The sequence below is a fragment of the Sinohyriopsis cumingii genome, chromosome 8, assembly GCF_028554795.1.
Source record: "Sinohyriopsis cumingii isolate HCF-2022 chromosome 8, ASM2855479v2, whole genome shotgun sequence".
Taxonomy (NCBI): Eukaryota; Metazoa; Mollusca; class Bivalvia; order Unionida; family Unionidae; genus Sinohyriopsis; species Sinohyriopsis cumingii.
This window is the reverse complement of record NC_142968.1, coordinates 108,146,342-108,160,176: the sequence shown is the minus strand read 5'-3', so window position 1 is coordinate 108,160,176 and position 13,835 is coordinate 108,146,342. Positions and strand designations below refer to the sequence as shown.

General features: G+C 35.7%; 1 protein-coding gene across 1 annotated transcript in view; it reads left to right on the top strand.

The window, feature by feature from the left end:
- The window catches only part of LOC149794345 (uncharacterized), a 96,538-nt gene extending 87,484 nt beyond the window's left edge, over nucleotides 1-9,054 (top strand). Inside the window, exon 15 of the mRNA XM_089968497.1 lies at nucleotides 8,803-9,054. Coding sequence (XP_089824623.1) covers nucleotides 8,803-8,957 — 155 coding nt within the window. The 3' untranslated portion in view covers nucleotides 8,958-9,054. The remainder of the gene's footprint in view (nucleotides 1-8,802) is intronic.
- The last annotated feature ends 4,781 nt before the right edge of the window (nucleotides 9,055-13,835 follow it).

Genomic DNA, 13,835 nt, shown 5'->3' with positions numbered 1-13,835 from the left:
TACGATAAGCTAGTCAGGTAATAAGACAATAGTTACGATAAGCTAGTGAGGTAATAAGACAATAGTTACAATAAGCTAGTCATGTAATAAGACAATAGTTACCATAAGCTAGCCAGGTAATAAGACAATAGTTACAATAAGCTAGTCATGTAACAAGACGATAGCTACAGTAAGCTAGTCATGTAATATTTGTCAGATTTTACCAGAGCAAAACAAAACAAACTAAAATACCTTGAGAAAAAATTACTTTTAAATTTATCGTTTTGAAACGTGTGATTCACGTGAATAAACTAGGACACACCATCTGCTGGAAATCTGGGTCGATGTGTTACGTTTATCTCTGATCTTGACCTTCAAGTTCCTATTCAAACTACAATTTGTCATTTGCCGGCATACCCCTGGATAGATAAAGATTTCTACAGCTCCCACGCAAACTTCTTTACCTCTACTTCCGTGTTGGTTCTGGGCATCCATTCGTCCGTACCTCATGCCGCAACATCTGTGCCAATCATTAAGTCATTAGAGTTTTAAATTAAACTCTAGAACCTAAGAACTTTATTCTCTTAAATTCACTTTCGAAGTACATTACAAATGTTAGTTAATGAACATATGTATTTACGGATGAAAACGGCTACGGCACAAAAATTCGGAATATTTTTGTTCAGCTTGTTTACTATATATTTAACCCCTTTCAGTGTATATTTTTATGAGTCTAGCTTTTCAGTCTCAGACTTTTCTAATAAAGAGATGGATGACAAAAATAATTTACATTTTTTCTTACGTGACTTTTATAAGTATTAATGGGACTTGCCCTGTAAATTGTAAATATAGATTTTAAAAAAAAATAACATTCAGAATCATTCAATAAATAAATATATATATACACTTTTGATATACACATCATCAAGGCAGCTGTTGATACATTATTCATGCAGCCCTGGGAATATAATGATTTCTAACCCACCCCCACCCCACCCGAGCTACAATACCTTGAGAAGGATGTATTTAAAAAAATGAAAATACGCATACCCCAACAAAAAGATAAAATAAGTCAAACGTAGGTTTTAATTAACTGGATTCATTAAGTATTGGGTGTTGTTAGGAGCACACACTATATAATAAAAGTACACAGATAAATATAAAAACAACTTATATGGTGTGGATAATTACGATTCTCTCATTCATTCGTCAAGAAGTTATTATATTTTCATCACTGTTTATACTTTTTATACACCCACTGTTTATACGTGCAGAATGAAACTGGTGTAGAATGCCTTAAGCATGTTTCGTAAACTAAAATATGGACATAAACGTGTTCTCTTCAAACAATTACCGGTTCGCATCATTGCCACATCTTGCGCACATCATGTTTTCCCATCTCCAGAATACAATTTGTTTAATGGTAGCTGATGATTTTTTTTCCTTGCTTATTTTACATTGAACATTGCCAGAATTATGGACATGTCTAAATTATTCTTTATTATCTACCTAAATATGTACATAATAAATAGTTCAATTACATTGCAAAGGATAAAATGTGGTTTTCGATGTGTACTGAATCCAGGGTAGGGTCTGTGTGTGAGTGTGTGCGATTAGGATTTTTAACATAGCTTTAACAATTTTTCAGTCATATCGCTACGATATTTGCATTGTGGCAGTTTATAGTGATGTCTAGCACTGGGGCATCATGCCGCAGACATGTAGCATGATGTCCCACCCAGTCACATTATCCTGACACCAGGCCGACCAGTCCTAACAATAACCTCTTAATGCTGAGCGCCTAGCGAGGCAGCCGTCAGTACCATTTCTGTAAGTCTTAGGTAGGGTCTGTATTGTGTGCCTAATTCCATAAGGGGGTAAGAGAACCACATGATCCACATCGATCTTAACATTGCTTGTGGGTTTTCGTACATCCCCAAAATAAACTCGAATTGTGCTGAATGGGATTTTATATTAAATCTATGTAACATTATGCCGAAAGTAATGGAGTGCACTTTGTTACTATAGTAGCAGGTATAAATTGTCTTTTCTTCTGTAAAACGTTCTGAAAATAGCTGATGTATTTTGCCCAGCCAGTTGTAGCAGCTTTGGTCTTTTCTGTTATATCAGATTTTTTTTCAAAATGGGCTATTTAGCCTAAGGCGTATTGATATCCCGTCTTGAATTCAAGCTGAAAACAAAATATAACAAAATTCTTGCTCAGCAAGGTCGTAGATTTGTTTCCGAAACACATGTGGACTAAATAAAGGTCAATATACACATCTAAGCTCAGAAATATTTTGTTAACTGAATGTAGCCTTTGGATCTTTCTTTTACTGAACTAATACTTTAGTTGGCATATACACCGTTAGCATTTCGTCACGTAATGAAATGCTTGCAGTGTAAAGGCGAAAAAGGCTCATGACGTTCCTATGGACTAGAGCTGGTTACCACGAAAAATTGTTTACCGTGTTATTGTTATACCCGGATGTTTCATACAGCAATACGTTCCAATGTATGATGCAGTTTTATTAGGGACCAATAATTTATTGCTCTGGGGCAGGTGCCTAACACTTTCTGAAAATATATTACGTCCGTTAATAGCTGGGGTAAAAACCATCTTGCTCTGATCTACACCAATATACTACTATATTATATCCATTATATTAGTTGAAAGAAAAACAAAGTAATTATCTTTAGATAAAAGTAAATAAAATATCTCAGCTCAATAGAAATTCAGCATCGCCTAACTTGTAGAGTCAATCTAATCATTGAAATAACCGAGATGTGGACCATCTGGACCATTTGGACAATAGACTGGATTTCCTTTTTTTCCTTCTTTTTTGCAGAGAAATTTCCACGATATGAATTTTCTGTAAAGTATTGCGGCGACATACACCAGAGACATACTCTTCCCTCGCATAAACAGCAGATGTTGTTCCAAACTGTTATTTTCTGGCATGATTTAATATCCGCCAGGTCTTGAAACAACATCGGCAGTACTTGTAAATAATACGCATCAATTTCATCCGTTTGATGATTAGCCTCTGAATGCGTGCACCACATATATTATGACAAGCAAAGGCAGAAAATGTTCCGAGTATCCACTTACCGAATATCATTTTGTATTCACATTTTGGTACATTGTTCATATTCTGGAAAATCGAACTCCTAACAGCATGGCGACTTTCAAATCACCCGCCCCTCAGCGAATCTCTGATAACGGGATTCACGCAAAGATGAATTAGAGCTAAATCAAAGGATGTATGAGGGGTATGGCCAAATCTGAATCCTTTGTTCCTTCAGGAAGTCTGTCAAGACGGCGGATTTATACGCGTCGTCGTTGTCATGGAGTTGATGGATACCTCGGGTGCCGGTGCGCGGACGGGTGGTTAGGTAGTGTTCCACAACATTTGGCAACACTTTGGAGGCATCGTAATATCAAGTGATAATAGCAGTGTCAAGCACAGGTTCATGAACAACTGGGTCTTTGCATCGAAAAATAATATAAAGCTCTATTGACAAGATGACTACATCGAGGACTTTTAGTCTCTAGTTGTTTTCACCGATCCAAACATTCTTGTTTCTTGTTATGAGTCGGGTTCATAACTGTCTCGAACCATTCTTTTCATATTTGGCAAGTAGCTTTTGACGATTTCAACCCGAATCTGTTTTTGATCAGTTGTCAACAAATGCGGGACCCATCATGCACAAACACATTCTAATCCAGTTACTATTCTGAAATAGGTCTAAATTACACCTACCAGTTTTGTCACTGAACACAGACGTCAAGAGGCTGAATTCAATATACATTTTATACATTTTATTTTCGGGTAGGGTTTGAATCAATATAAGTTACAGTTTTCACTGATCAGTAGGTTTCCAGGAAAAAAATCAAAGAAATTACTTATGATTGATTTTCTTTACGAAAACAATAGATCTGTATGTCCTGGAGTATCTATGTTGTTGTTAATTTTTTGTTTTATAATTATTTATTTATTTATTTTTTGGGGGTGGGTGGGGGGAGAGGTGTCTTTTTTAAACCAGTCTCAGAATTTATTGTTTTTTGTTGCTATATAATATATGTAAAAGAAAACAGTTTGTTTTTATAACGAGTGTTAATGGAAACAGTTTTGTTGGTGTCAATTTTAAACATTAAAGCAATTTTAAATATTAGAACAATTGTAACGTTTTAAAAGACGATCGTAGGCATTGTTTCATGTTATAGCAGGCACAAGGAAGCAGATAGCAAAACTGTTTCCGATGTTTTAGCAGGTATAAGGAAGCAGAGAGGAAGATTCTGTTTCAGATTCTTGCTTCTTTGGATTATAGTCGTTTATCACCTCTCGGCATGTACGACTCATTATTTTGAACAGCGTTTGCTTAATACTCAGTTTATCCCGTTATTCGCTATTACTGTGCCACCAGGGCAAGCCACCAGGAGCAAAGGTATCCCGAATATCCCCATGTGTCCTCTTCCGGTGAAGTTCGTCAGCATTCATGTCCACTTCCGTTGAAGGATGTCACCATCAACACAAGCAGCACCAGTTTTGTAGTTTATTATTTCAAATCAATGCCCAGTTTCCTATTTGTAACGTGATGTTCCTATCCTGTCTCCAAACATGTGGTAGTCACATTCGATTCAAATACTCCTTAGTTTTTAATTTTCCTATTATGCAATAGTTGATTCATTTTAGTGTACAGTGCGTACGTAATTTTCTGAAACGTTCGTAACATCGTCACTCGTTCATTTCTGAGATATTAATTCGAGTGTTAACATCGTGAACGCGTAAGGTAATTAATCTGAATCTGTTCAAGTAAGTTTTTGGGTCTAAAGAGGGCTTTCGTGGGTCAGAATGGAAACACTATGCGGTAATCGCGTGTGTGGTGTGGTGTGGTGTGGTGTGGTGTGTGTGTGTGTGTATGTGTGTTTTGCGGGTTGGGCGCACGAGGATAGGAGATATATATATATATATATATATATATATATATATATATATATATATATATATATATATCTGTTCTTTTATGTGATATATTGTATGTTAGCTATATACATATATACACACACACACACACACACATATATATATATATATATATATATATATATATATATATATATATATATATATATATATATATATATATATATATATATATATATATATATATATATATATATATATATATATATACTCTGTGTTTGGAAGGGTTGGAGAGGAATATGTTCGGGTCTGGATTTCTTCATTTGGGGATGGAAATTCTTTTCTTTGATTTGGGGGCTTTTCGTTTTTTATTTGGTGTGGCAATTGCTTATCGGTTATTCTTTTCTTTTCCCATATTCGTCACTGGGCCCTGTCCTGGTGGTCTTCTCTCTTCTGCTTCTTTTCCGGCTGTCCTTTCTACCGCATTTCTGCCGAGATTGTTCCTTACTTCTTGTTTTTCTCATTCTTCCTCTGTTCCTAATCTTCGCAATTTCTGGTGCTTTTCCCCTATCCTGCCTGGTGCTGTGTCCTTTTTCTGATCTTCTGTATGTCCATCGTTTCCCTTGTTTTCCCGTGTCCTGCGATATTTTGGTCTTCTGCTGTGTTCCGATCTTCTTCATTATTCCTATACTCTATTTTAATTTACTGTGTCTGTTATTAAGTTCATGTTGTAGACCCTGCCCCAATTGATCAAATGGTTAGTTTTGCTAATATGATGTTTACTTTTGATATTTATGCTTGTGATATTAGTTAACATAGATTGCATTAGTTGAGTGATGTTTGTGTATGTGTGTGTGTAAATTTTTCCCTTCCATTTATGTCTATTTTAAGCCCCTCTCAGCTACTGGTTTGTAGTCGCTGCTATACAACAGTCTTTCGATCTCATCGACTACTTGTTTGCTTTGGTTCGGGGGGCCTTGATTGATCATATGGTTAGTTTTGCTTATATAATGTTTATTCTTTGTATTCATGATTGTGATATTAGTTAACTTAGATTTCATTAGCCGAGTTATGTTTGTGTTTGAGTTTGTTTTTTTTTAAATATATTTTTTACTTTTATTATTCCTATTTTGAAGCCCCCTCCCCCCCCCCTCGCCCTGTTGTGTAGTCGTTGCAAAGTCTTTCGATCTCATGCGCTATTCGTGCTGTTGTGGTTCGGGGTTGTGTACAATTATGGTTTATTTCCGTTTTTGTTGTTTTTAGTTGGCGTGTATTGATCTTACCGAGTGTGATATTTACTTCTGTTTCCAAGGCTGGAAAAAGTGTTGCCATACTTTATTTTGTTTGACTGATATCTATTTTAATGAATAGTTCACGCTGTGGCGGGACTATTATTACTAGTTCCTTTTCTCCCTCTGATTTCATTCGAATTTGTTTTATTTTTTAAAATTTATTTTATGCAAAATAACCTTATATTTGTCCCCCTTTCTTGATTGTATTGTGGTTATGTATGTAGGACATGTTCGAGTATTTATTGGGCAGTGGGGGTAGCTTGTGTTTGTGTCCCCTTTTATTTATTTACCTGCGCAAATGATATATCAGCTGTAAGGAATATTATTGCAAAGAAGAAGGCTGTTTCAAATTTTATAACAGGTATAAGGAAGCAGAGAAGAAGACTGTTTCAAATGTTATAGCAAAAATAAGGAAGCAGATGGTAGTACTCTGTTTCAAGTAAACCACATTCTATACTTATTATAGATTATATCCCTTCGTCGATAGTTTAACAAGTAATAACCTTGTTCGAGACTCAAGAGCCATTTGCCAGAACTTCCGTTTTTTTCCTTCTAAGAATGAAACAGTTACGCTCTGGAATTAGTTGTTAATATTGACAGCTACATCAAGTGCCATAAATGCATCATATAGTAATCTTGAATGGTTCGTGCAATATTGAGCAAGAGTTCCGCTATCAACAGATATTGCTTTGTCCGATGATATATGTAGAAAAATAGTATTCTCCTTTTCTTAGAAAGCGAAACTAAATTCTTGAACAATCAGTGCGAGTTCATACCGTAACCTTGCGAATATAACGCATAAAGTGATAGTTATATCGATATTTTAAATTAATATTCTGTAAAATAACCGTTTGGGTGCTTTTTATACCTTCTTGATGATTTCAAACTCAAGGATGAACACGGGTCATACCAACCACTTGAAGTAACTTGATATTCAGCAACCGTTCAGATAACAGTAGATGTTAAGTTCACAATGACTTCACTAATATGCTCACATTACGCGCTGAACACGTTCCAGACGCGTGATCCATCCGATGTAAATTGTCTTTATTTGGTAAAGTTTCAATGAGCCGAACACTACAATCATTTGCACTAATCTCAGTTAACTTGTTTCTCTCTTCGTCTTGCTCGTTGCAATGATTCGGTATTACCGGCTCGTAAATTGCCCGTTGTGTTTTCGGTAGCACAAAATAGCCTTCGCTGTTTTCTAAGTCTCTTTGTGTCTAACTGAGCGAGATATGGTGCATGTTTTACTTACCTTTCTCATGAACATCGTATTCTTTTTCTTTTCGGAGCATGCAGCCCTAATAAGTGTTATAATTTGTCCTTGCATATGCACCCCCTTCAATAAATGTCCATTGATCATCAACTAGTGTTTAAAATGATTGTATTATGACTTTTAAAGATATAAATTGTACAAAAAAATCATCAAGGAAGGAGACAAAAAAAGATAAAATAAACGGAAATAGCTAAATGAGATATTATTAGGCTTGACAGTGAAATATATTACCTTTTAATTTCGAAATATTTTTAATATTGTTCATGATCGGCAACACGACTTTCTAGAAACTTTGAATCTTGTTCTGCTGTTGTAAGCCTTAAAATTTATCACTCTTTACAAATTTGACGCATATGAAGGGGAACGTTTAATTGAATATGGAATTCAAGGGATTATTACGTGTTTCAGACACATGGTGTCGGATTTAAGAGAGCAACATATGTATCGCAAATAATTTCTGTTTTGGAGTCGGGGGTGTCTAATGTATCACAAGTAATTTATGTTTGGAGTCTGAGGTGTTTAATGTATCGTAGGCTAAAACATGTAAAGAAAATATAAAGCTAAAAGGCGAAAATATGTAAAACTTAACATTGACTGTCATTTGACCACATGTAATGTAAAATTTTTCTTCGCGTAGTGTATGGTTAAATCCAGTGATATTTCAGGTTTGTTGAAAATGTGTGCCTGTGGTATGTTCTTATTAATCGACTTAGTCGATCAACTGCTATTTTTAAAGAAACGACGAATTTATCAACCTACTATTTCTGGGATCGATTTTGACAAAATCAATGGGAGAGGCTTATTCTAGGTTGCGAGAAATTCTAAGCTGATGCATTTTGTCAATATTTATTGGAATTATCCAGTTCCGAGCACTTCCCACTGCTTTTGGACTTGACACCTTGTATTGATACAGGTCAAATCGTTCTACTGCTTAGATAATAAGAAACTCTGATTGAGAATTTCTTTTAAAAATGTTTATTTATTGTGGAAATCTTGGGACTCAAAGTTTCAGTTAAAAAAAAATTAATTGTTTAATGTGTCGCCGTGACGTTACTTATATTTTTGGAAAAATAAGAATAAAGCATCATCTCCAAAGACTCTTGATAAATCCCCGGTTTTCGCGAGATGTTGTTCGGAAATAATCTGTTTGATAAGTTAAAAGAAACTGACCACCGATAATTAAATCGAAACTAATTCCTAACACAACGCTCAGTTCTTTATTTTAATTTCTTACACGAAATAATACTCCAGCTTTATTTGTTAAAATCAGTTCTTAAGAAAGTTTCAGATCAATTATTCGCATCTTCTTCCTTGTCTTCTTCAGACGTCAACGAATGCTATCATGGTCAGCCCTGCAGCCATATTTGCCAAAACACAAGAGGAAGTTTCAGATGTGCATGTCCAACCGGATATGTTTTGGACGACGATGCTCGTACTTGCGGAGCGATTTCAACCACCAGATCCACAGGCAGTCCCTGAAACGAGCACCACGTATTGTATTCCTGTAGGTTGATTTCTGAGGACTGTATTCAAGCACTGTATTCATTTATACCAAATAAAGAACTATTCTATTTCATATCTTTGTAAATTATTCATTGTGAATTTTTAACCGCGATAATGATAACTCATTATTTTGCCAGTAGACAAATTTTACACTTAATAATTTACACTTAATAATACAACAACCGAGTAGCGCTCTCCTTAGAAAAACTGCAATGAATATTGCTTCGAGTTTTGGAATCATTACGTACTTCTGATTAGCTGACCATGATGTAGTACAAGCAATATGATAGACATCCAATCGAGTGACATTATGATATTAGATAACTACACACGATGACACTTGTAATCACTCTGGGACCGCTTCTGTTTTTGAGAAATCGTATGCAAGTCTTTGGCGCAGAATATACAGTATACATGTTTGGCTGGATCAGATTACCATTAAAACGTATTCTTTGTATTGTTTCAGTATGTTGCTATCGTCAGTAGTATGGAAATAGAAGTTTTGAATTTCATTACTGGTCTATGTTATAACTTTGTATCTCAGCCCCCACCATGATTTTGTCCTTACATTAGGCACTTGTGCCCACGAGCGGGCGTTACCCGCAGGTGCTTTTGCACGAGGAAAGTCGTGTGGTGTAGAAGACTTTAACATATATCAGTAATCAACAAAATCGGTATTATCATACTACCAGGTACACGGATCACAAGGGCCACAAAGTCCACCGCCACGGTTCACGGCCACGATAAGCATATAAATGATATGAATCAATGCTCGAATGGGCACAGTTTTGGGACCTGAGTGTGGCACATGCACAGTCTTTGAATATGAGTATAGTTTTAGTGCATACCTATCAGTATTTGCAGTGGTGGCAGAATAACAAATATCTTCATACAGACTCTGTATATCTTAGTATAGTGGGCCTGGCTCTTGTATAAAAATGTGTTAAATTCTGTTTTTTCACATGCCACTCAATTACTGAAGGCTAAACAGACTTAATCAAGAAATGTAATATTTTGATGTGCCAATATCTAAAGCGAAAGTATACATTTCTTGTTCATGTACAAGAGCTAGCTAAAATGGATACTCGCTATTGTGAAAGCTACTCAAAGAAATGGCTGGTGGAAGTGTTAGCAAATATTTGAGAAACCTAAAATTATTATCCCAAGACCATGTATGTTTACCAGTAAACGAGGCCATGGACAGATATGTATATTATAGCCATGGGATAGTAATTAAAAATAACGTAGCTTTCACATTTGCTTAATATGGGGGAGTGCGCATACATTTTTCCCATCAGCCTCATAACATCAAGTACGAATTGTTTCACTTGTTTGCTATGTGCTTGCGGTGACTGAGTTAAATAATGCGTTCTACTGCTGAACATAATGTTGCCGGTCCGAGTCAGACTGGAAGGAAATAATATATGTGTTTTAATAGAGGAGACTTCGATCCTTGAGTTAGCTAAATATGACAAATGAAACTTAATCTGATGATGTAAGGTCGATCTCAAATGAAAGTATGAGGCACGTATAGTTCATTGAGACGTATTTGACTTGAACAACCTCTGAGCCTTCTAGTATGTCCTTTAGCACACTATAAACTATTGGGGTTTGCATTCAAGCCTCCGTAACTGATATGGATTGCACACATTAACAGTTTACAATTGGTACCGTGACTATAATCTGAATGATTCCGATCCACAAGCACAAGTTCCCTTTTATATTAAACAATTACTGAATTACACACACACACACACACACACACACACACACACACATAAACACATGGTATTTTGAAATAATTTATGAACGTATATACCGCTAGCATCATTGTAGAGACGTTGGAAAAATTCACTAGTGCTGGATCAATGTAGACAGATATGCAAATATATAGCTTCATAGTTTGTCGTTAAACCCGATTCGTGGGTCGAATTACATTATTTCAACGCTATCATTTATTCCTTGCTGTGCTGTATTAAATATAAAACAATGATGACGATCAATGTTAAAAATGGACGCAGCTGCCTGCATTATATCATGCGAGCAATAACACAGAAAACCCCAAGAAAATATAAACCACGCCTGGGTGAACTTAAGTTTGGTATCCTCAATTCCCCATAGCAATTACTGATACCGGTATGTTTGAACAACTTAAACCTGGCATACCTGTTAATGATTTTGTTTGAAATAAAGTCATGCAGCATATTCGGCAGTCGATATACACATGCACGAGTATCGTGACCAGGACTTAGAAAAGGTGTTTCTTAAATCGCTCTAGATTACGGCGAAATGCACCAGATAACAGCTGTCCTTCAACGAAGACATGTCTATAACTAAAAATAACATCCACGAATTTTCCGCGGCCACTTATTGCTGAATCTGCGATGCACGTTTAGCTGCATTGATGCCGAAGTACGTGACCACTGTTACAATACTGACATGTATACAGGAACCGCAAACAACGTACGCAATATACGGTTACTAATTTACCCAAAGAAAACCAAACTCTCTTCGGCGCTTCATAACCTGCGTGGGTCCGTGGGTCTGATGCCATTTAATATTGCAAATAGTCGCCACAACATCAAAAAAGGCAAATAAGCGTAATCCCCAACAATACAGAAAAAAATGCATGACATTTACACTGGGTCTGCTGCAGTTCTCTGACATGTTACACTTTCTGATCTCCAACCTGGACTTGCTAGACAGTAAACTTACAGCAAGAACAAATTCTCTGAAACTCAGTTACCATCGATCGAGGCATTCAGTCATCGTTGTGTTGCGGTGGTATTTCCGCATAAGTTTATGAGCATGCAAACAGTATGGAAAGAGTTTGGTTATAAAAACCATGTTGACTGTCACGATATGTATTGGCGCACCGATGTGCTTCTGTTCGTCGGTGTCTTTGAGACGTTTCGGGATATAGTCATGTGTGTCAAGCTCGATCCCACACTTATCGACGCGCCTATAGTAGAAGATTCATAGATTTTTCTCAGATTCGTAATTAAAAACTTTAACGTTTTCAAATAATAATGTGTGGTCACAAAGTTAAGGTTACTCTTATCCCAAAGCAGCAGATCTACTTTCCTTCTGCGTCATTGTATCTTGCCAACTACTGAAATGATTATGTAGTTTGTCGTATGGCAAACGGTACGTCAGTTATTACTATTTTTGTATATTTTGTTTATAAACTTGCCATATATCAATTACATCATTGCAAGAGCTGTTTTCATACAGATTTGGTCTTGCAACATTGAAATACTAAATTTTATCAGTATCGTCTTTGTTGTCCAACTCGTGTCGCCATCTTTTGTCATAATGGCATATTAGAGATTATCATGGCATTATGACAACAGACGGCGCTCTAAATTTCTAAGTTTTTCCTTTAGCAGAAATAAATAATGCTCCCCATGGAGCTTTACCACATTCATTTTGTGTCGGTAAACATTGTAACTCTATCAGTCTCTCTTTTAAAGGTGTACGTTTGCAACGAAGTTTTTTAATCGTTCTCTAAAACCACGTGCTTTCTCGAAGATCTAAGTGATTTCTTGCACCTTACGAAAACAAAAACGTACATACTGCAGCAGGGTGGCCCATCTTCTTCAACCCCAGTTTTGACGCACTTAAATATTTACTTTCACCGTTTAAGAACTCTATATCTTAGTGATATCTCTCATTATTTTGGAAACATTGTATATTTTAGCAAAGTAAGGATCAGAAATGACAACGATATATTCCCTTGTACGCTCTTAACAAGCTTTCATCAGACGACCCTTGGTTGTAAGGATAGTGTTGTACGTGACCGATTCTGACACACCTTACAGACGTCTATCTTTTCCTGCGATACTATTGTACATAAGCTCCGGCGAAATTAATATTTCAGAGCAACATCAATAGTACATGAAAAATGGTTTATAGGCAAAATGACATAAAAAAAATTAAGCATTCCTAAAGTTTTTTAAAATTCTTATCACATCATTTTAGAACATATTTTGTCGCAAAAGCCGAAATAATCAAATTGTGGAAAATCTTGTTCGTATCATGATAAAAATGCTTACTTGCGATTAGAACTAATAGATTTAGTGATGATTGTTTTCCAGTACTTAATTTGCATTGTTAATGTACAGAACCTCAACCTTTAAATGTATCCCCCCCCAAACAAAATAATTAACAAACAACAAACAAACAAAAAAGCTTTAAAACTGGTTTGATTCATTTAAAACTTTTGTCTTTAAAAGTGGAAATAATCAGAGACAAAGACATAATTAACAGGATATTTTACTTATATTTATTGTAATTCTTACTATCATCAAACCAGTTAAAATTAATAACTTGGTTCAAGAATTTTAAAAATATAAATATAACACCCTTAGGTTCTAATTATTCAGCTGTCCTTTGTCACATTAAAGATTACAACAAAAAAAATTAAAGAAATTTTTAAATATGAATGTAGTGAGACATGATTCCGAGTTATTAAGTGTGATGTTCTTTGCAACGTAAAAGTAGTTTAGGGAATTATCTATGACCAGAGAGAGAGAGAGAGAGAGAGAGAGAGAGAGAGAGAGATTGCACCAAAACTGCATATTTCATTAAGTTACTGTAATTGTATATATGTATCCTTGGTCGATGAGCGTGGTTTGTGACAGTCTTATGGTCTTTCCTTCAGCAGGTATCAACACTATATAAAACTCTACTGATCTTACTCGATAAGTATACAGGGTAGAATTTTAATGATCATTGTCCTTTTATTTGGTTTGATTTTATTTAATTGCCTTCATGTATCCTGGGTAGTTGAGGGTGTTTTGGGACAGTCTTTTGCTGTTTTAGGGTTGTCATATCGTCTTTCATTTTGTGATA